This window comes from Cyprinus carpio, chromosome B13 (assembly GCF_018340385.1).
Source record: "Cyprinus carpio isolate SPL01 chromosome B13, ASM1834038v1, whole genome shotgun sequence".
Classification (NCBI taxonomy): domain Eukaryota; kingdom Metazoa; phylum Chordata; class Actinopteri; order Cypriniformes; family Cyprinidae; genus Cyprinus; species Cyprinus carpio.
Genome location: NC_056609.1, coordinates 26,870,947 through 26,896,266, shown reverse-complemented (window position 1 = coordinate 26,896,266; position 25,320 = coordinate 26,870,947). Strand labels below are relative to the sequence as shown.

General features: G+C 34.7%; 1 protein-coding gene across 4 annotated transcripts in view; it reads left to right on the top strand.

Moving 5' to 3' along the window:
- LOC109074657 (runt-related transcription factor 3-like) overlaps positions 1-6,859 on the top strand; it is a 56,265-nt gene extending 49,406 nt beyond the window's left edge. For all 4 annotated transcript variants that reach the window (XM_042737495.1, XM_042737497.1, XM_042737496.1 and 1 more), the window contains one exon: positions 6,031-6,859. In XM_042737495.1, the coding sequence (XP_042593429.1) occupies positions 6,031-6,554 (524 nt within the window). In that variant the 3' untranslated portion in view covers positions 6,555-6,859. The remainder of the gene's footprint in view (positions 1-6,030) is intronic.
- Positions 6,860-25,320: the final 18,461 nt, after the last annotated feature.

Below are 25,320 nucleotides of genomic sequence, written 5' to 3'. Positions count from 1 at the left end.
AATTTTCATGTTTTTAAGTATCTCAGTTTTTTATTTTATTTTTATTTTGTCTCAGTTGTTTCTCTTAAAAGATCATTTGGGCTTCGAAGAACTTGATGAAAAATGTTTGCATTTATGTGCAGAACTCATCTGAAACTTTGGAGATTATTGCAGTGTTTTTCTCAGGAGAACATCTGAGGAGTCTGAGTGTTTCATTTTGCTCTCCATTGCTCTCCATAAGAAACAACTGAGATATTAAATAGATCTCATTTTTGCTGTGGGTTCAAATAGCATGTGGTCTGTGCTGCAGACTTGCGTGAGTTTAATGTTGACTCACCGCTCTGAATTGCAATGATCAGAAACGCCTACAGGAATAATGAGATCCAACAGTTCTTCTATTTCATAATAATTGCTTCCGAAAGAACTGGATATTGATTCCTTTCAAAGTCCTAGAAGAGCAAAAGCAGCTTAATAATTGTGATTTTTGGATCAATAATAATGCAGTCGTTTCAACAAATGGATTTTAGAGTCAATAAGGTCAAAATTCCTCACTGGAGACAAAAAAGGCATTCCTGATTTATTCACAAATGCGTCTCATTGTGATCCAGGTCCTGAATCAGCGACCTGATTTGTAAATCTCCAGTACAGTATCAGATGTTTGTGAATGGTAACCTGAGCCGTCCTGATGTATGAGATGGCGGCGCGGCACATGTCCGAGATGAGCTAGTTTGCATGCGACGTGCCGTGTTGTCTTATGGACTACAGCTCTAACATAAACACACAAGATCTACATGTTTGCCTGCGTCTCAGGTTCTCTGCCTGTTGGAGCGATATGCCATTACCTTCAGTTATCATTTATCAACATCCAGTGCAAACATTTAGCCATTTCAGCCCTGCTCCAGTTTTCTGCCTGCTTGTAAAACCATTGGTTTATCATCTGGAAGAATAGGCTATAAATATATGAGATTGCAACCACGAATTGTTCAAACAACAACATTTTGAATAGTCTATTGTTTTTTGTTTTTTTAACCCAGTAGCATTCTTTTTTTATTAAATATCTTGCTTTCAAAGTGCGTTTGTGCTATCATTCTTTATAAATATACATATATTTTTTAAGTCAAGTAAGTACAGTGGAAATTGGTTTAAAGCATTTTTATAAAAATCTGTAAAAAAAAAAAAAAATCAGTGTCTTGAAGCTCAGTTTATATATGACTATATAATAGATATATATTTTTAATTATTTACAAGCAAGGTATTTCACAAAATGTATGTTGCTGGGTTAAAAGCCAAAAAACAATAGATATACTATTTAAACTGTATATGTTTTTTGGACAAATTATGGTTTTCAAACATTAGTGAAACATGTTTATACATGTATTGTGCAACACCAGTTGGTTAAAAAGAATAGTTTGAGGCCTCTGTGTATGGCATAGTTGAGTTACATGTTGTGATTGTTTGGTTGGTTCCTGTGGGTTTGTGTCACCAGTTGAGCATAAAACCACATAGTAGAAACTCAAACCATGAACTAGTAAGCAAGTCTGGGATCCACGTCATAGTACGGTTGTTGGATATGTGGTATTTTCGATATCCTACATTTTAAAGCAAATATACACAATTTGATTAGATTATATAAAGCACGAGTTTCCAACCTTTTTTTTTTTTTTTTTTTTTGGAGAGGTACTTTTAAAAATGAAAGTGGCTGAGAGCTACCCATGTTATACAAGAGTTAACTCTCTTAAATAATCTATCAGTCCAAACCATTATACACGGTATTGTTCAAAATTACTGGAAATATTCAGAAAGTAGCCTACTAATTTGTCGAAAATCAATAAAGTAGCACAACCATGCACTTTTTATCTACATTAACACTGAAATAAAAACATTTAAAATGCTGGATTTGAAACTAAAAAAAAAAATATTCATGTTATCAACTGACATGTAGGCCTACCACATGTACAAATAATATTTTGACCAAAAAGAGTTTTATAAAATTATAAACCTTACATTTCAGCCTTTAAATCATTTTTATATATAAAAAGATGAGTCAGAATGATAAATCATATTTAATGTGCTCCATAAACAATTCTACACGATCCAAAAAATATCAACACTTCAGATAATCTTAAATTGTAAATTCACTGTTTGACAGCAGGTGGCGCATATGAAAAAATATATGTTTCCCAGGTAACCTCTGAAAATAGCGCTGCGCTTCCAAAAGCATGCATTACATGGTTGGAAGATGAAAAGAAAATGCCAATGAAACTTTTCTGAAGACAGCCGGTTCCCCTTATGCATTCATACAATTTAAAATCATACATTCTTTCAAAGAATTTCTCTCAGCAGTCTGCCTTCAGTTATGACACAAAACGAAACTTGTGTTGCACCTGTGTGTGACTCTTACCGCAAGTTTTTCAAATTGGGATAATCAAATATGTGTTTAATGATAATTAAAATAGTTAAAATAACCTCATGTCTGAAACGTAAAAAAAAAAAAAGAAATAATTAATTTGCATTGGAGGGGGTGGAAAGTCTGTATATATTGACTAACTCTGTCTGAATGAAAAGTATGTCTTGGAGAGCTAACTCACTGGTACTGGTAGCTCACGAGCGACGTGTTGGAGACCCCTGATACAGAGTATCAAGTATATATTTCAGTCTTTATGTCTCCATGTCTTTCGTTCTCCTGGCCACATGATTTGCCTGGTCCAGGTGTAATCCATCAGTTTTTGCATTGCCATTTTACAGGTGAGGGCCGAGATTTGCATCCTCACCAGAACCCTGATCCCACACACAAACACGCACAATTCCTGCCGACTAGCTACTGCTTGCTCTTCTGTTAACAAACAAAATCAGTTTCTACAGCAGTCAAATGAGGCAAACCTCTGTAGTGAGCCGGGTTACACGCTTGACTGTGGGCTAGTGGAACACGGCGAACTGAACTGATCGCTGTGATGGGTGAAAACCCAATGGGGGAAGGATAACAGCGTTTGACAGGGGCCATTTGCAGGAGAATATTCGTTTTTCCATTTATTTTCATTTGGAAACATTACTGCCGAACAAAAAAGTACTTCTTCCCACCACATCACCACAATAACCACAAAAGAAGGATTTTCCCTCCATTAGTCATCACGGCTTGGCTGTGCTTTTTTATTTTTTTATTTGCATTAAAATTTAGATTATTGTTTCTGCAGAACTTTTTCTATTAAGCATTTTTATTTCATATTAATTTATTTATAATATGCATTAATATGTATTTTTAAAATGTCTGTTATTTTCCTTATACCAATGTTATTAATATCAATAATAGCATTAAAATGTTAGAAATACAATTAATATACCTATTGTTTCTGCAGATTTTTTCCAATTGGGCATTTTTTATAAATAATAATTTATTAATATTAATATGAATATTTAATATTGTTCCTTATTGTTCCTTTCCCCATAACAATTTGTATTGATATCCAGATGTATATTTAGCATGACACTGCATATGAGAGACAAAATGCAAAAGCTTGGTGGATAAAAATGTTACCAAGAAACATCAAACCATTTTGTATTATATTAATATTATGCAGACATTTTAATTTTTATTAATACTTATTAATTAATAATGTTAATTAATATGAATGTTTTTGTGTAGAAATGTGTTATAATGTTGAGCTTAATAATATAAGCAAGTTTAATAATATTAACATTGCTATTAATGGTAATATTGATATTAATACAACACATAAGAAGGCCAATGTAAATGTAAACATAATGAACAAAATACTGAGTGTTAGAAAAAATCTACCTCTATTTAAATCCTTTAGTTAAAAAGTTGGAATTTAGTCTCTTAAATATGTTGTCAGAAACATCAAACCATTATTTTTTAAAAGGGGAAAATGTCACACAATTATGGGTTATACCGCATGATTTCCTGCTCTCTTTTTTCTTAGTTTTTAAAGAGTTTTTCCACTGAAACTAATGTAGATCATGTGTGAAGTGGTTATGCTGAAAAACACAACAAACTAGTAACTCTCTAGAGGACTGGTCTTCAAAAAAAAAGTCTCAATAATGTGTTTTTTATGTTTTTTATCATGTAAACAACATTAAGTTATCATCAGCCAGGTTTAGAATTAAACTCTCTTTTTTAATAATGACAACAACAATATGTTTCTAAGGGCTCTGAAAAGGTTGAAGACCCCTGTTCTGGAAACTGTCTTGTTGTCAGTATCCTGTCAGGCACTAGAGGGAGACACTGAGTCTGATAGAATGTGTGTCTGTGAGGGTAATGAGGGTAAACAACGTCTACAGTTTGGGTGTTATATCTGGTTTGCAGCTGTTTCTCAACTCATCTGTCAGATTTCCGCTTTTAGTAATCAGTCTCGTATGGTGTGTGTGTGTGTATATGTGTGTGTTTGTGTGTCAGTGTGAACAAAAAAAGAAAATAAACACACCTGTTTGTGTTTGTGTGTGTGTGTGAGCAGTGCACAAGTAAAACTGTAGAGACTGGCAGGAATTTGTGGCCATTTCAGTTAAATCAGATTCTGGCCTCCCAAAAGGGAGAAAGAGAAAGTCAACACCCCTCTGAGAGAAAGAGCGAGAGAGCATGGTCTGAGGAAATTGAAATGGAACTGTATGTTTTTCTCTCTTTCTCTGTTTCTGTTTGCAAATGGACCCAGTGCCCCAGACAAACGGGGGGAGAGTGTTTTAAACGAGTCAGTGGCACGCACAGACGGCATTCTCCTCCCTCAGGCTCTGGCATGCCAAAGCCTGCTCCAGTATCCCAGCAGCCCCTGCTCGTATGTGGGCAACAAGCAGAAAAATCAAGCCAGAAAACAGCACTACCCGGCAGAAATAGGCAGCAGTTTGTGCTTGTGTGCAGGTGCACCTGTTCGTAAAGTCGTAACGCACGAGACGTGAACACTAAATGAAACTCCAGACGTCAGAGCATACCAGTCTTCATCATCTTCTTCCTCCCAGCCTCATAACATTACACTTCCAGTGACTGTTTTCACTTTTACCGTTTATCAAGCGATCATGTCGAGTACACAAATGACACTAGGTGGCGCAAGTTCAGTGTGTCAATAGGGTTCTGAGGCAGTAGTTCATCTGATGCATTTGACTTTAATGTATATTAATATTATAAATAGTAACATGTATGTATTATATTAATATAATGTTAAGGTAATGTAATGTTAGCATAAATAGTAGTGGAATACAATTGTAGGAGGTTTATATATACATATATATATAAACTATTTTATTTTTAACTTTAATTCAATCTTGGTCTAAATTTAAAAAAATATAAATATTTAACCATGGGGAAAGCATGAAAATTCTTTGGCCAAAATATGTGGAATTTGGTGTACATATTACTCTTTTTGTTGTGTGTGTGTGTGTGTGTGTGTGTGTGTGTGTGTGTGTGATTGTGTATATATATATATATATATATATATAAAAATAATATAATATACATATATATTGTTCAAATTCTTAATACTATAAGTCTTGTTCTTATTATTGTGAAAAAAATAATATATTATTTAAATTGCAAATCATTTAAATTTACAAAATCATAGGCATCATTTTTTGTGCAAAAAAAATATTTAAAAAAAATAGTTTTGATTTTAGGGTGAATTGTGAATTGTTAAAATGTAAAACTATGTCTATAATCCAAAAACAGGCAGTCATAAACATTTAGAACTTTTTATTTTAATTAACAGTTTATTAAATTTGCCACTTTTTATGCTATATATATATATAAATATTTATTTTTATTTTATTTTTGGGGGGGATGTTGGGGCAGACAGGCAATCACAAACATTTTGTATTTTTTATTATTATTTTAATTATTTAATTCATTTATTAAGTTAAAAATATATATTATTTATTTTATTTTGTAAATAATCTATATTTAATTTCTTAATTCAGTTTTAGTCAGAATTTTTGAAAATTATTAAAAATGTAAACATTTAGTAATCATGGAAAAAGCATGCAATCTTGCATTCTGTAATCTTTTTGTTGTTTAAATGTTAAAGTGACACTTTCTTTATCTTTCTCGTCCAGGTACGGATCTGTTCCCTCAGAGGACGTCCTTCCCGTCTCTGTCTCCATTGACGGCTCCTCGATTCTCAGATTCACACATGCATTATCCGGGTCCCTTCACTTACTCTGCCAACCCGTCCAGCACTGGAATTGGCGGTCTCAGCGTGGCCGGGATGCCCACCTCCAGCCGCTACCACACCTACCTGCCACCTCCATACCCCGGCAACCAGAACCAGAACTCCCACTTCCAGACCAACTCCTCACCGTACCACCTGTACTACGGCACCGGATCTGGCTCCTACCAGTTCTCCATGGTTCCGACTGGCGGCACCGGATCGGGAGGCGACAGGTCGCCCACCCGCATGCTGACATCCTGCACTGCAGCGGGCGGAGCCGGAGGCACTGGGGGCGGAAGCAACAGCCTGCTCAACGCCAGCCTCGGCAACCAGAGCGACGGCGTGGATGCTGACGGCAGCCATAGCAACTCCCCCACAGCAATGAGTGCGTCCACACGCATAGATGAGTCCGTCTGGAGGCCTTACTAAGAAAGACTGAGAGAAGAAGTCGAAGTTTAGAGTAGAGCTGAAAAGTCTTGCATGTTTGATCGTTTTGTTTCTTCATCCTTCTATGACATGTCAATTGCTTCTAAGACCACCAAAGTGAACTGATGACCAGAAATGAGTCTGGACGCTCCATACAGGACAGAGATGGACCTCCGCTGATCAAAACTAAAGGAGGACAGAAGTCTCACAGGAAAATGAGGTGTATATAGAAAGATTATAATTAAGAAAAGGCATCCTATAGTAATATATCAGCAACTTTTCTTACTAAAAAAGCTGAAAAACCAAAGAAAAGACATCTTCTGATGAGCCTGTATCTGAAAAAAGCCAATTTATCCAGCCTTACAAACCAATCTGCCTGAACGCTTTAATTCCTAGAGTGCTTTGCGACCACGAATACGTGTCGTGCAGACAGTATCAAAGAGCTTCACAGAGCTGCAGGACTGTGGGACTTTTAATGTGTAAATATGGTGATAAACAAAGATGCTACCCATGAGTTTCAGGTACTTTCCAAACTTGCTGAAATAGTCTTGAAATGGTGAGATGTGATCATATAATGCAAGTGTGGAGCTTTGTGAGATGTTATGTCAGTGGGTTTTTCATTGAAACGGATTTTAGGGTGAATATCACAAAACCTGTCAGGAACATATTCAGGTCATGTTTAATGAGAAATTATATTTTGCATGAAGAAAATGATGCTCATTTTTATTTTTTAGAACCATTCATTATTGCATTTGCATTGTGACATTGTTTTAATCAAAACGAAGCACATTTGACCCTTACGTTCTTATTATTGTTATGCCAAAAAAATAATGATATATTATTTCATTTGCAAATCATCTGAATTTACATCAACTTAGGCATCGTTTTCATTATGCAAAAATATTTTTTGCTTTGATTTTAGGGTGAAATGTGATCTGGATGTGCTTTCGTGAGATTCACCCTTTAGCTGTGGGTTCTCGATTTGTAGAAACGTAAAACAGTGTCTATAATCCAAAGACAGACAGGTGTTTGATTTTTTTTTTTTTTTTTTTTTTTTTTTTTTTTTTTTTTTTTTTTTTGCTTCATGCCAAAATCAAGAACAATTTATTCATCTTTGAATTTGTGGAGACTTCCCTTTTTTTTCTCAGTGTTGATTGCTTTTTATGACTTTCTTCAGACTATTGATTTGAGCTCAGTTTTATTTTATTTTATTTTTTAGTTTGTTTGTTTGTTTTTGTTTTTTGTTTTTTTTTTATTTATTTGAGCCAAAGAGGATGCGTTCCTATTTTGGATCGTTTCCAGGTCACAAACATTTCATGTTTTCTTTTTTTTCTCAATCTTTTGATTTCTTTGTTTTTAATATAAAATTGGAAAGTTGTGCTACTGTAATATATTCTTTCTAAATTATACAAAAGTTTTAATGTAATGCCTATGTTTTCCAATGCAGCTTTAATGCACTAAAACATTTATTTAAGAGGTTAAATGTCCTTGTTAAACCACATAATGGAGACATTCTTACCAGATTGAGTTCCACATGATATTTAGTCATGTGCCTGAAAGGCCTCAAACATCACAAGCCAAAGAATCCAACAATCACCTGTTGTCATTCCACGCATCTAAAGTGTGAAAAATATGTTGCTCTAAGCACCTACATTGTGTGTCTATTTTTCCTACCTTGTTCTTGGAATGACTGAAATCAGAGACAATAATTGGGCACGTTTGAAAGGAGATCGTCCGTGATTATTTGAATAACAAAACTATGCACAAGCCCAAAAAAACAAACACAAACACACAAAGACACACACACATACATCCGCGTAACAGGTGTAAGTGAATATTTCAGCCCATAACCCAGAGGTTTTTCCCATGCTCACACCTGCTGCCATCACCTGAGGGCCAAGAGCCCCAAAAGAGCAAAGGAAACAGGTAGAAAGATGGATGAAGAGAGACGTATCTCCTTTCACAATCACTGGTCATCCTTCAGGCCTTGTTATCCAAGCAGAAGTGCCCGTGTTCAGCTTGATTCACAGCCGCTTTGATGCCTTTATGTGGGCGGTTATTTTCCTCCCCATTGTGCCTCTGCTTGATTATCGCCTAAAGCTGCAGGCTACAGGAAAGATGGATTCAAAATGTTAGCTGGTCTAGTTACAAGCAGGAGTCAATTCTCTCCTGCAAGGACTTCTGGGTAACAGAAACCCTGGGTAAACTATTTGCTTCTGTGTCGTATGATGATTCTCTCTCAGTGCCTCAGTCTGGATCTATTATTGTGTGTGGATATCAAATCGTGTCAGTGTAACAGCTGTATTTTCTCCAAAGAGTTTGAGATGGATCAAGAATCCAAATCAAGCTAAATTAAGATTTGCTGACCCAAAATCATACCTATTTATTTCCACTGTATCAATACTGATTGTGTGCTGCTGCGCTTAACATTCTATTGACATCAAGGTTCTGTTCCAAAACCTAACTTTTGAAAATAGAGGTTATTTATTGGCATTGAAGGTTCCGTGTAGAATCTTTAACATCCATGGAAACATTCCAAAGAGGAGAACATTCTTTAGATTATTAAAATGTTCTTCACAAGCAGGCAAAAAAATGGTTCTTTTAAGAACTGTTCAGTAAAAATTTCTTAAGGGAACCAAATTTTTTTCTTTTTTCTTTTTTTTTATGCATTACTGGGAATAATGGTTCTGCACCCTTGTAGAACCTTTATTTTTAAGACTGTATTGCGCTCCCTACGTACGCAGCACAGAATCTGTTCCAAAAAAAGTAAGCGGTGTAAATATGCCTGTGGGTTTCTCCCTAAATCAATCACTTATTTGAAGGCATAAGCCTATGTAGGCAGCAGTAGGTTTTAGAACACAACCCAAAAAAAGCAAAACAAACCAACATAACTGAAGGCCACGAGTCGGTGGTTTTTGTAAAATGCACAGATTCTAATCATGCTGAAAGAGCTAAAAAGCACAACACACCCCCGTAGAACAAATTGTCTTTTTCACTCATTGTACGTTTGTAACTTTGGTTCCAAAATATGCTCTTTTGTTCCTTCATTGTGTGCTAATGATGTAATTTTTCTATGCATTTTAATAATAAAAATAAAAAAAGATCAGGATTTGCTTGTGATTTTGAGTTTCATTTACTTAACGTTAATGTTTTTGTAATTCAGCCATTGATTTTACAATGCCATAAAAAAGTTATATAAATTAAATTTCCTCAATATTTCCACATTTCTTTTGTGTCATATGTTTGAGGTCATGCAAGTTGAAAGGTTTAACATATTTTTACCACCTAAATAGTTCTACAGAGAGAAATGAAACTATTTCTAACTTTTAAAATGATGTAGCCTACCAAAGTCTAGCAACGTACACAAAATATTTGCAATACTAAATAAAAATAACAAAAAAAAAAAATGTAAAAAAATGTTTTGAGGTTGGTAAAAGTTTTAATGCTTTTGAAATAAGTCTCTTCTGCTTACCAAGGATGCATTTATTTAAGCAAAAGTACAGTAAACACAGTAATATTGTGAATTATTACTATTTTATATTACTGTATTACTAATATTAGTAATTCAATATATTATTACTATATTCATATTTATAAATATTACTATACTTTCTGCAAAGCTAAATTTTTAGCATCATTATGCCAGTCTTCAGTGACAGAAATTATTCTAATATGCTGATTATTTCTTATATGTTGAAAACAGCTGTTTAATGTTTTTGTGGAAACTCTGATACATTTTTTTCAGGATTCTCTGATGAACAGAACTTTCGGCAATTAATTGAAATAAATAGAAATCTTTTGTAACATTTTAAATGTCTTTGCTGTCACTTTTAATCAATTTAATGCATCCTTGCTGATTAAAAGTACAAATTTCTTTTAAAAAATAAATAAATTACAGGCCCCAAACATTTGAACAGTAGTGTAAGTAGCCTAGAAAAACTTTTAATTTACACAAATCATAGCAATTTTACTCTGCTAAATCTGCTACATGACTAAATGTAATGTAAATGTAGTAGTAGAAGAAATAAATAAAATTGTGTCAAATTAAACTGTCAAACTTCACATCCCTTGCTTATAACCCTCAAATGTGAAGGTTTTTTTTTTCAAACAGTCAAGCCAACATTCAAAGTTTGTCTTGACAAACCTTCCTTCTCTAAGTGAATGTCAGTATGTTTATGTGTGGACGTGCTTTCTGTCACTTTAGAGGAGGTTCACACTAACAGCTTGTCACTTCACATAATCATAGCTGAGCTCAGTCTTCACGCCTTCCACCAGACAAACAGTAGCTACTCGATACTTTCGCATAGCATGAAAAGATGTGTGAAGATTCACATGGTTCATCAGATTTAACAGTAATGTCTGAAACCCCTCAGGACACAAACACGGAGCTCTGCTGCTCGGACCGTGATCAAATGTAATTCAAACATAAACATGACCGCGCTTCCAAACCTGTCATGCAGTCAGCAGACATTACTGTCAGAACAGGTAATTATTGGAAAAGACTAAATTGCATGCGGTCACTTGCATCACCCTCTGCGGGATGTAAATATAAACAGTAAATTCACCTAATGAGTTGTGTTAAGTGAATATGACGCGGCTGATGGACGTGTGCTGCATTTCAACATAATATAAGAACGCTACTGTCTTGTTTTTGGCATTGTAGGGAAACATGCTGTTATTGCACAAACTTATCTATCTATCTATCTATCTATCTATCTATCTATCTATCTATCTATCTATCTATCTATCTATCTATCTATTTATCTCATTGTCATTTGACAGGTCTTGTCCGTAATGAATGTAGCATCAGTAAGTGGTTGGTGTTTTTGGAGTCTTATGTTTTGGTTTCAAATAAGCACTACAAATATAAGCACAACTTCCATTTTCCTATTGAACCCAGTGTTACAGTCACTCTCCCACAGAGCGCAGATAAACGTCAAGCTTTTAATTAACTAAAGCTCAAGGGAAATGCTGATACACTGGCCGCGATGCGGGAAAGTTTTACTCTTTCTACCACAAACTTTAAAAACATGAGGTTATCGGGAAATCTCCCATCTTTTGCAAGTCTTTTACCTCAGAGTATCTTTCCTTCTTTTTCTGTATAATCTCCCAAAGGTCTTTTTAAGAAGTGAAATGAGGCCTAGTCAGAGGTCAGAGCTACACACCAGAGAAAGCCACAGGATTGCTCTGAGAAACATCTGAAGTATAACGAAATTTAACATGATTATGAACTCTTAATAAAATATTAAGATGTTATTGCAGTAAAGACATCTACTGTTTCAAATAAATGCTGTTCTTTTGATCTTTCTATTAATCAAAGAATCCTTAAAGAGGTCATCGAATGCCCATTGTCCACAAGTTGATATGATTCTTTAGGTTCTTAATGAAAAGTCAGTAACATAGTTTAGTTAAAATTTCTCAATGGTAGTGTAAAAAACACATTTTTACCCTGTCAAAAACAGCTCTTTACAGAGTAAGCTGTTTTGTAGCATTTTCCTTTAAATGTTAATGAGCTCTGCTGACCCCGCCCCTCTCTTCCAAGCCACTCTCTGAGGGACTGTTTACTTTAGCCGCATTCATCGTGAAACATGCTAATTAAACCATTATTAGGAAAGGTGGTTTGCAGAGATTCATTAAGAAACCTTATACTCACTTCTTCTGTTGGTGAAGCTGGATCACGAATGATTCGCGCGAACATAGAAACATTTATGTAGATCAGGGGCGCATTCCCTTCAAAAACAAACATAATCCACTGAGTCTTCAGCTGCTCAGATGTTGGGAGTAAATGACGACTGCTATGTTCATTATTACATCCAATAACAAAACACCTCAATCGCTTACATCTGTCTACATCTGCTCCGGCGGTGAAACAATGGTGGACTGATGACAGTCACTCAGGGCGGGTCTAAGGTAAGACGCCAGTCCAGTCTGTGCTGAAACGTCACTGTCAATCAAATTATTGTGGGAGGGGTCTGCCATCTGAGATCGGCTCGATGTGAGAAAGGGGAAATGATTTAACGAGATTAAAAAAAAAAAACACTGTGTGGATTTTTATCATTACTGGGTGGTTGTGTACACACACTGCCAACACAAATTTCAGTTCAAACAACTTGTAAAAGTGCATGTAGCATCCGATGACCCCTTAAAAAAAAATCTTAAAAATAATGTCAGATGTCACAATATTACTGTTTTTTTTTTTTTTTTTTTACAGTGATTTAGATCAAATAAATTCAGCTTTATTGAGCATTAGAGACTTCCCTCAAAAACAATAAAAGAAAAAACAACATTACCAACGTCAACAGGGCTGAATATATGTATTTTGACCAACAACTTTATCTTTATTAACTGTGGCTGTGGGAAGTCAGCTTCACTTGGTTTAAAACACATAAAAGAAAAAGTCATATAAAGACAAACAAGAACTGATATATTTTGGAAAAATAAGGGACTGTCAAAAGCAACTTTGGTTTCTCATGGAAACCACTTCCTGGGTCATGAGGGAGCCCTCTGGTACCTGCATCCATACGAAACCCATTACAACTCTACTGACCTCTCTCTTCCCAGCCTCCGTGAGAAGAGGGAACAAGCGGGCTGAAACCGGTTTGCTTCGGGAGCCCGTGAGCGCGAGACTATTTTTTAACTGGACCGGAGAAAAACAGACTGGGATGGGAAAGAGAAACTGTATCCAAAATCACGATTCCCACACAGAGACCGTGAAACAGAGACCACAGGGACCAAAAACTGACGATTATTATCACATTCCCACACAGGAGGGGACAGAGACCAAAGATGACTTCTTCTCAATTTAAGTAATGGGGGGAAGTAAAATCATTAACATATCATCAAAACCCAACAGCACAAACATCAACCAAACAGAGACTTTGCTTTAGTCTCCTGCTTGTCAGATTTTTCTCTTTGTAATCATATATATTTTATATAATATTACATAATGTCTATGCTGTGCTCAGATTTAGCCAGATACCAGATAAGTCTCTGATCAAAAGCCTCAAGAATACAATCAATCTTTAATCATTCAAACATCAATTCTTCCGAGATTAAACTAATTTTGTAGCTCTAAATTAATACTGTTTGTCAACTATTGACGTATTTGTGTTTATTTTTTATAAAGAATGATTTATTTATTATATAGGCTAACTTATTTATTATAAATAAATAATATGTTTATTTTGTTTTACATTATAAATATAAAGATAAAACAATATACCTCACTATTTTACCTCAAAAAAACATAAAACGCATAAAAAAATAAGAGGAATTCAATAATAGTCCATAATGCTCCATAGTATGCTCCATTTGTTTTGACACTCATGGAAAAATACACTGAAAATATAATTGAAGTAGGCCTAGTTAATAATTAAGCAATATCATACCAGCAAGAGTTGTTTGATTCAGTGGTAGTTAATCATTATTTGAAGAAAAAGTGAGTGTGATATTGCTTTTATAGGTAGCCTTCAATCGTTCAAGAAGTAAATATTATGTATATATTATCATTTCTATCTGCTTTTCATTCATCTGCTTGTGTAGCAATCATACAAATATTAATGTCCACCTTCAAGGCTAAAAGCAAAAAAAGAGGCCCCATTCCCATAATGCATCATGAGAACTGATGCAGGTTGCTGGTTTTCTCACATGAAAATGACATGCGATCAAACTCCAACAAGAATAGATATTGTTTCCTGCAGAACCCGGGAAATCAGGAGGAGGTGCACGCAGGGCTTGAGATCGTATCTTATAAGGCATCTTGGCTCATTAACTGATTTTGGGAGAAACAGAGGTGGGGGGATTAAACCCTCTCACACCCCCTCGTTCCCCCATCAGCCCATCTCCCTGTAGACACAGTCCACGGGAACAGCCCTCATCATGAAGATCTGGGAAATGGCCTGACATTTCATTTGTTTCCTTCTAAAAGCAGCAAATTTAGACACATAGATCTAACAATAAAACCATAGATAGAAATATAGCTAAAATAATGAATTTAAAAAATGAAAGAATAATAGACAGACAGACAGACAGAGAGATTTTTGACTTCATGTACATTAAGCGAATTTGTATTCAGAAAGTTGCATTGCAATTTCACTTCAATCTGTGTGGAATAAAGCAGCATCTTTAATCATGTTCCTCAGGCTGTCTTTGAACTGGTGTAGAGTTACAGTGAGCACAGCAGACTGTGTGTGAATGCATGTGTATTTGTCAGAGAGAGAGAGCAATTATGGTAATTATAACATTAAAATAGGTCAGCAATGACATACAGTCTGGTGATGATCCACTCTGGTCCGCTGAGGGTCTGATCTTCACTCTTCACTCTTCTGTTCTAGGACTCGTGACTCAGGGGCTGGAAGGTAATTCGGAGCACATTTGTTTTGACACTCATGGAAAAATACACTAAAATTATATTTGAAGCAGGGCTAGTTGATAATTAAGCAATTAAATACAAGCAAGACTTGTGTTATTCGGTGGTAGTTAAATATAATAATAAAAAAAAAAATTAAAAACCCACACACAAAAAAACACGATTGCGAGTGTAATATTGCTTTTAGCCTACAATAGTTAAAAAAATAAACAAGGAATTAATCATGAGTACCTTACATTTTAGACATAATATCCCCAGTTGTTTTGGTCTGTTTTTCTTCCTCCAACAAAAATATCGAAAAAATGGCAAAGTATAACCTAGCAGTGTTTAGTTTCTGAATGGATTCACGTTTTTGAATGAATCGGATGAATGAATGATTCAATGACTAATCGATTAAGTGAATGATCATCGTGACTCACTCGTAAAGATGGTCACTCACTTCGTTGCTGAATAAAATGGACGTTTCAAATGAATTGATTGAATAAATGGTTCAAAATGTCATGAAGAAAAAGATGTGCTGCAAAGTGAGGTATTTTTGTAGGTCAAAACCTGAAAATTATTCAGCATTAGCAGTTCCAGTCCCATCGTCCTCAATTTAACATTTTGTTGTTGTTTTATGGGTTTTTGGTTAAATGTCTGAAATAGGTTCAGTGGTTAACACAAGACATTTTCATATTTTATTCCATTAGCTACATAACACACATCAGTATTTTCTGCAATAATACAAAAGCCAGGGGAAAATACCATTTGGTTTATGTCAAGGGAACCAGAGTCATACAAAAACACATCATCACTGCAACACTATTCATTTGGAGAAATACAAATTGATGCAATTGGAATAATTGAGTTATAAAATGAATGTGTGTAGCATAACTTGAGATTTGTTTTTGCAAATATTTGGTAAGTTATGTGTACAAATTGTAATCTCTAACTTGGATTGTAGACTGAGCATAGTTTGAGACATAGCTCTGATATCTTCTGAAGTTAATGGGGTCTTTGTTCCCACTGATCCCCATTCATTCCTATTGTCGAGGGAAAATGAGTGCAAGATTTAAAAGACATCATTTGTCATTTTATTTCCTACAGGATTAGACTGCAGTGTGTGTCCATGTATATAAATGTTTAACATTCTCAGAAATCGAACACCTTCACATCTGCTCCAACAAAGCCAAAACATATCAATATCTCCACAATACCTCAATAATTCACAATGAAACAAAATTAATAAAAAAAAACACAGATAAAAACACAAGAAACAAAACTAAAAAAAAATCTCAAAATCACCAAAACGCCTGGAAAGAAAGAGTCATGTTGATGAGGGGGTTTTCCTCAGAGATGACAGAGCGGAGGTGGATCACAGGGAACGTTTCAAACGTGTTAATGCTCCAGATTACCTCACCAAACCCACCGCATGCGCGCGTGTGTGTGTGTCTATGTCTATTCTTTGATCGTCTCTGCTGCAGATCCTCCACAGAACTTTGCTTTCATCCGACACTCTCCTACAGGAAAGTCTTCCTGGCATCTCGTCTCATTTGCAGTGCGCGTGTGCGTGCTGTAATGGCCCACAACGTAGTCTGTTGTTTCATATCAGGCCTCATTAGCCAAACTGCTTTTGAGCTGCACTGAAAACTAAGTGAAATTTTGGACTTGAATGAAACGCTCTAAAAACAGACATTGGTCACGAATAAAAAGGCAGTATTTTTGAATAAAAGTTAAGTCTCTTTGTACTGCTTACATATGTTCTCTGTGTTTTCTGTGTTATAAAACAGATCTTTTTCATGAAGATACCAGCTCACTAGAATCTAGTCAGCTGCCGACGTAATACAGGATTTTAAAGCTTTATAAGCACAATAGATGAGTTTTGGTGTCAAATTTTAAGGCAGCATCACATATAGGCCTATCCTTTATGGTAAATGTGATCCCATAATGCATTGTGGCTCAAAATGCATTCAGGATGCCTAACAAAATGAGACAAAGGTTGATTTGTCACATTTGAACGAATCTAAACTGTGTTTTGTGCTCCAGACGGAGAAAATGGATAACAGCCACAGAAGCTTTCATTTTCAAAAGGGAAGATTGGACAGAAGAAGCAAACAATGGATAAAACAAAGCGCGAGTTGTTAAATGGTGTGTTACTGTTGTTCACCACAGATGGATCTTTTACTGAACCGAAAGCATGTGTGTATCAGTGAGTAGCTTGATTTTTGGAGGGCGACCACATCTTATAATTTTATCTTTGGGGTGCAATTGTAATGTTAGTAGAGGCAATTTTTGCACTAAAAACAGTCAGAATTTAGCTTTTTATGATTTTTTTTCTGATAAGAAAGAAAGAAAGAAAGAAAGAAAGAAAGAAAGAAAGAAAGAAAGAAAGAAAGAAAGCACTGTGAGTAAAGCATGTGTGTTATTGATGGTTAAAGCAGTCAGTGCTGTTATGCTACTTAATGCCACTGGCTATAGCTAATGGAGCTATTAGACTAAAGCCCTTAAACCTCAAAGAGAGACACAGACAGAGATGCTGAGGGAAGATCAAGGGTCTAGTATGCTTTACCTACGGCTGATGTTTCTTGAATTCAGTTGGATATGTGTTCAGAGCACTAAACTATGATAATATGGTGAAAAAAAAAATTACATTTTATCATAAAATCTTTAAAAAGTAAAAGACTAGCTACCTAAATAAATAATAATAATAATAAATGATTGCATTACGATTTTTGGCATTCTTTTTGCAAAATAGATCCCAAAATGATACTTGCTACATTAAAGCATCAGCCATCAGGTTTATAGCCTATGATTTTTTCCAAATTCTATGAAAACATTATATTATTATAATATTCATATTATTTTAAACTGAGGTATATTACACAATAACTGCACAAAATACATTATAATTCCTTTTTAAAACACATTCCGATGTTTTTGTAATACTTGGCTTCATGTGCATGTATCAGCTGTCATAAGGCCACACACAGTTTAAAGTGTTAATGCAATTGATCTCTGTGACATTGGCGACTCCTAGCGTTACTAATGTCAGAGAACACAGAACATTGTGTTTTAATGAGTGAATTACTGTAGTGTTTTTACTGCTGAATTATTCATTAGTCTTGGCATATAATTTGAAAGATTTATTACCGAGCATTTATTATCTGAAAAATGTTTCTCTAATTGCACAGCAATGTATCATTTGGCATTTGGATATGTCTGTGTTTAAATTAGCATTGAGTATTTGCTCAAGTCAATGCAATGAAAACAGAAAATGAAGATGGAGAGATGCTCTGTAAATTACTAGATGATTAACATTATTCAAAACTATGATTTTGCTTGCAGAATTCCTCATTTCGCTATGGATAAAAGCGTCTGATAAATAATTGAATGCAAAACTTTATTATTATACATTCTTTTATTAAGGCCTAACATTGTAACATTGAAAATTATTCCTCATATTTCAATCAACACAATCAGAAGTCCAACAGTCTATGACTTAAAATTATTTAGCCTATGTAGGCTAAATCACACTCTACAAAGTTTCAAACGAAAAGATTGCAGGGCAATGTGTGATACTTCAGCATTTGTACATGCAAATATAATGCTGTTCTTTTCTAGAAAGTGGAGTTTGTACCGTTAAGCTGGAAAAGAGCAAAGAAGCACAATAGAAGTTTCAAAGGTCATTCATGCTTAATTTCAATTACAAAGTAAGCCTTTAGGTTTTAATTAGACATTTTTGATGTGATTGAACATATAAATGAGATTCAAAAACTCAGGGAACATTTGGAATATAGCGCACGAGTCGTATGGACCGCTTTTGGTGTTTTTTAAAGGACTTCTTAAATACAATGTTTCTCTTGTATTTCACTGAATAAAATGTGTGGTTAATCATGACACGAAACAGAGAACAGTTCATCTTTAAATTCTGAACTGAATGTCAATGCATCTTTTGAACAGATCAAGTTCAATTGGAAATGACAGCATCGTTCCCGACTCCGTCTTCCTCTCTCTCTTCTTTATTGCTGCACCTGTGCTCTTTAGACAAGAGTGCTTTCAGAACTCTACAAGTGTGTTTCCATCCATACTGACTGACTGTTTGTGAGGGAAAAGTATCATTTTGCAAATGTCTTCGCATTCACATATAACTCTTGCTCTGTAAAAGTGCCATAAACTGGGATAGAGCGAAGATATCCGACCCCCAGTGCTTTCCCGCTTCACGGAAGATCTCGCACAGATAAAGTTGCTGGAAGTCATTAGAGCATATGGGTTTACAGAGCTGGAGAAACGTTCCTGCCCTCAACACGTCCAAGAGCAACAACCGGGCAGCGGGCGTTTCCCTGTCCCGCGTGAGTAAATGCAGGCCCCAGCCCAGGGTTTAAAACGGTAAGCTTTGTATTACAAGTCATGCAACCACTCAACTCTGGATATTTCTTGGCAGGAGGAGACATTTGCTCTTTTATTGAGCTCAAGATGCCCTAAAATCAGTTTATTTTCAGGAATGGAAAGCTGCCTGTTTCAATAAAAGTGAGCTCTTTACCTGGAATCATCTAAACTAGTGAAGCCCTGTGCTATTTGTATTTCCGGTAACACTTTATGTCTTATTTGTTAATATTAGTTAATGCAGTGGTTCCCAGCCCTGGTCCTGGAGGCACACCAGCACTTCACGTTTTGCATGTCTCCTTAATCAAACACACCTGATTCAGGTCATCAGCTCATTAGTAGAGACTCCAAGACCTGGAATTGGTGTGTCAGAGAAAGGAGAGATGCAAAATGTGCAGTGTTGGGGTGCCTCAAGGACCAGGGTTGGGAACCACTGAGTTAATGCATTGGTTAATGTAAACTACGAGCAATATATTGTCATGCACCAAAAATAAATAAATAAAATAAAATAAAATAAATGAAAATAAAATAAATGAAAATAAATAAATTTTTAAAAGCAAATATAGCCTATATTTTTAAATATATTTTAAAACAAAACAAAAATGATAGACACACACACATATGTGTGTGAGTGTGTGTGTGTGTGTGAGTGTGTGTGTGTGTGTGTGTGTGTGTGTGTGGTACAATATGTTTCAAAAGTAAATATATTTTCTACCGATGTTTTTTTTTTTTTTTTTTTTTTTTTTTTTTTTTTTGCATTTTTGAAAAAGCATTTAAAATGTATCTAATATATATGACAACAGCTTTTAAATTGCTTCAGTCTGCAGCATCCAGGGGGTCTTTCTCTCTCAAATAAGCTGAGAGCCTCTATGTAGGCAAGTAACCAGCGTCAATATTTACCCAGCTGCATGAAAGCATGTAATGAGTGTTTGGACTACCTCTCCATACACACATGCTGCTGCAAACCCCTAAACTCGTGATCGCTGCCATTTATTCTCAGATATTTAGTAATAATAATAACTATTTTGTGCCGAATGTTTTGTTTCACCTGTGTCCTTAAATTGTATAATACTAAATAAAATAATAAATCTGCCACCACTACTATTTTAAGAGTGTAGCCTAGTTATTTATTTAAACTATTTGCTTTCTCTGGTTTTAATTCAGAGGTTTGGTGTGATTAGCTTAATATTTCTGGTTCTGGTTTATGCCACTTAGACAGTTATAGGCGTCCTGATATTTATCCACATACATTTTGTGGATTGCTATTTTAATAGTTGTTGAGGTTGTTAAATAATGAGAATACTTGTAGCCTACATAAACGAATAGATGTGTTCCCATTGTTTAATTGCTGTTCTAACACTTCCCTCTTCATGCACTAGATGGAAGCATTGCAGCGCAAACGTACAACGCTGTTTCTCCTCTAGTGGGCGCTTGAATCCTCTCTTCAATCACATTCGTGTCACCTGGAAACTTTTCTGCCGTCTAGAGAGGAGATTTGAATGCTAAAAGGATATAATATGTTAAATGTTATTTATATTCAAACCTGCCACAGCAATACATCTATAATGACTTAATTACCTTATAATAATTGATTGGCCTATTATGTGCCATTATGTTGGACAGAATATTAATTTTAAATATACACCGAGGGTTAAGATTAAAGTTTTAGTTTAACTTCAATATCAGAATAAAGTGAACATAAGGGTGAAGGTATTTCACTGTTTTGGTTTGAGGTGGGTGTTGTGTGCCATGCTAACAACTTTTTAGGAAATATTGTGTTTCTTCATTTTCCTTTTGAAATGTTTCAAGCAAAACATCTTTCGATTTTTATTTCCAGTGTCCCCAATAGCATCCTTCCAGCTACCAACAATACCACGTCATCACTGTCTGATTTATCCATCATGGTTGATACCAAGAAAGTAGCCTACTGTGCAAACAGGTGAACTAAAGTGAAATACATATCCAATGTATCTGTCGCATGTTTAAACAGATGATGAAGAAGATTTTGTAAGGAACTTTTCTTTCTGTTTTAGATGTTCGAAGTTCGAAGTTCCGATCTGAATTAAAAAGATTCATAAACCCACTCCGAAGATCCGATCTATCCACCCTCTGTCCCGATCTGAATAATGATTCGCGAACCATCATTTCAGATCGGTCCTCGAAAGTTTGGAGGTTTCGCTCTGAATCAAAAGATTTGCAATACGCGAAGTTCTGATCCAAATCAAATGATTCGCGATCCGATTCGAATCTGAATCGAAAGATTCGCAATATGCGAAATTCCAAATCAAACGAGTCATCTCATACCACTGAAGAGAATGTTAAATGTATCAGTATATATGATTGTATTACCCTTTATAGAGTGAAAATCAATGTAAAAATGCAAAAAGCAAATGGGAGAAGCAGATCATAAAACAGCATATATATATATATATATATATATATATATATATAACTATAACATAAAATTAATTAAAATTAAAAGAAAAATTTATCATTCAACTGTGCACGTATGTTTTAAACACTTAAATTCTCTCTATAGGCCTATGTAAGTAGACAAGGGTTATAACAAATTGTGTCATTTCTTAATAATTTCGAAAATGACTGTTCGCTACGAGCTTCATAAAACATAAAACAATGTTTAGTGATAAGAGTGAGGAAGCTTTTACTTTGTGTTTCAAAATCACAGTGGAATGTCATTTGTAACAGTAAAACATAAAAATATTAGTGGTGGTAATGATAAACATTCACATTCAACACCACCATGAAAGACAACTACTACCCCTCTTTCTAAGAAATTAACTCTACCTTTTTGTTTCCACTGTTGTTTTGTTTTCTACACTCGAAAAAATGCTGGGTAAAATATGGACAAACCCAGTGACTGGGTTGTTTTGACCCAGTGGTTGGGTTAAACACTTAACCCATCTGTTGGTTGAAAACAACCCAGTTGCTGGGTTTGTCCAGATTTTGCCCAGCGCTAGGTTGTATTTAACCCAGCATTTCTTTTTTTTAGAAACTATAGCTTCTCGAATGCTGTAATTAATTCAGTTTAATTTAAGTGTCTGATCCAGGGCATGGGCGTCGCTAGGCCATTTTTAGGGGGGCTATAGTGAAATTTTGCGATTAGTTCCATAAACTGTACCCAGGGAGCAATTATGCATTTAAAAGACGTCTATTAGCCATCTAAACACAGCCCAGACGTCTAGGCTTAAACAAGGCTAAATTTGGGCTATCAGTAAACATTTAATAGAAGTCTAATCCTAGATGAAGAGTAAACTAGTCATCAATTAGACCGTTATTAAACAACTACATATATACATCTGATAGACGGTGAATATGGGACTAGGCTTAAACATAAAATAAAAAAAATTAACAACTTGGACAACTTAAGACTATACAAAATGATAAAAATACAACAGAATTAATGACAAAATACAATTTTATAAATACAATACACTTAAATCTAAATATAATTATGATAAAAAAAATCTGGATATTTTTAACAACTTAAGAGAATAAAAATATAAAAATGAAAAATATATATATATTTTTTAAATAAAAAATCTAATACCAATCAAGAGCATGTTATCACACTTAAAGTAAACAGTGAAAATGACAACATAAAAAAAAAGAATAATCCTTTTGTTGGTTTACTTATTTTAACATATAAAACAACCAACAGTGAACAAATGAAATTATTAATTATTGGTTTTATTTCTTGTTTAAAATGCTTCCCAGCGGCATCCCTCAAGTCCAACTCTGTTGCTGCCAGGAAGTTGGTTATCACAGCATCTGCCAAAAAAAAAAAAAGTACAAGAGAAGCTTTATGACATAATTTTTTACTTTAATTACACTAATTGTGACAGGGAGTCATTCTCTTTTGCTTGGATGCCAATTAAGAACAAGAACGAGATATATATAAGTTTGACATTTCAAAATGACCAGTAAAGGAATTCTATTTTTAAATTTCTGATTTGCTTTGTAACTTATTGAGTATTGACTCCACAATGTTTGATTAATGTTGCACGTTTTGCAGGCTTTACCTGTCCAGCATTTGTCTGGCACTGTCTTTGAGGTTTCTTCCTTCAATTCTGCACAACTTTGACACCTGAATAACACATGCCAATGTCAGACAGGTATTATTAAATGCGTCCGTGTACAAGTGTTGACCAGCCTTAAACACTGATGCCCATTGACCTGCAAGTTTTCCATCACTAACCCTTAAAAACTCTTTATTCCAGCAGTTTCAGTTTTTCCCTATTAGTGCCCCCCACAATCTGTCTCTGCCTCCAAAATTGACTTCATAGCAACACAGTGATAGCTGCCTGCTGTAACTAAAAAGTAGTCCAGTACACACATTAACCTCAAATGTACATGGAATAATAAATTCACCCCTACTGCTTTATTACATTATGTTTTCTGTTTGTACTGTTTAGGTTTTAATGCTGCATTGCACATCTGAGCTATTTGCATTTTAATACTGCTGCAAACTTTTTTATAATTGATAATTTTATATTGCCATTTTAAATCATTTGTATTCTTAAGCTTTACTATCAATTTGGAAGTTTCAAAATAAATCTTATTGTACTTGTACAGTGACAAAGATATTCTATTCAATTAGCTCATGCTCTCTCTGTATCTAACAAGCCATTGTTCAGTCATTAATTCAATCTAATAATTAAAATAAATGATGGACTTTGTCAAAGATGAGAGCTTTAGTGAGGAAATGCTTTTTTTTTAAATCTTTTACCATTGCTGCCCGGATCAGATGTTGAAACTCCTCCTCAGTTTCTCCAATTCTTCTGAGTGTGTTCACTGTATAAATTAATATGGATTCATCTTTGTCAAAACTGTTTGTTCTGTTGTTTGCTCTTTCGCCTCTACTTGCAGGTTGTTTTAAAATCGCTTGTGTTTGTAATGTTAAACACATACAAATGATAAAAATTTTACTCTATTAAATTTTGTAATTAATCCTCTGAACACATGGGTGCTGAACCATGGCCTAGTCACAAATCACTATCAACTACGATCTGCTCCCTTCAAGAAAATGTCACGGTTTCTAAATATGATAACAAATATAAATAAATAATGAACACATGTCAAAATGAAAACACAGATACCTACAAGACCAAGTAGGAATGTCCTTTATCGTTTGTTGGTTGCCCGCTGCTCTCCGACAGGTAAACTTTAGTGCTCTCTCGTGTAAAAACAAAATTCAAAACACAACACTGATCTAACTCTCATGTCTTGCATTGCCAGTAGTCATGTCTCAGTAAGGCTACAATTGCCATTTAACGGTTGAGAATTGTAATTGCATTTTTATTTATAAAATGAAAGATCAGATACCAATCAATAATATAATATAGTGTGTATGAATGTGACATTTAACAGCTTGTGGGATGCATGACATATATATATTTTGATTGCTTACATTTTCCTCATTTGCAAGTTGCTTTGGAGAAAAGCGTCTGCTAAATGACTAAATGTAAATGTAAATATATATATATATATATATTTATTTATTTATTTAAAAAATAAATAAATAAATAATATTTATTTATTTATTAAAAAATTAAATTAAGTTTATTTATATATAAATTTACATTTAGTCATTTAGCAGAGGCTTTTATCCAAAGCAACTTGCAAATGAGGACAATGGAAGCAATCAAAATCAACAAAAGAGCAATGATATACAAGTGCTATAACAAGTCTCAGTTAGCTTAATGCAGTACACGTAGCAAGGGCTTTTAAATAATATAATAAATAAAAAGAAAACAGAAAAAGAATAGAGCAAGCTAGTGTTAGAGGTCTTTTTTTGCTTTTGTTATTTGTATAATAAATGAAAAGAAAACAAATAGAATGCAAAAAGATTAGAAAGCTAGTTAGATGCATACAGTATATATGTTTTAAGAATAGAATTAGAATAGTGAGTGCTAGAGTTAGAAGGTCAAATAAAGATGGAAGAGATGTGTTATAGCCGATTCTTGAAGATGGCTAAGGACTCAGCTGCTCGGATTGAGTTGGGCAGGTCATTCCACCAGG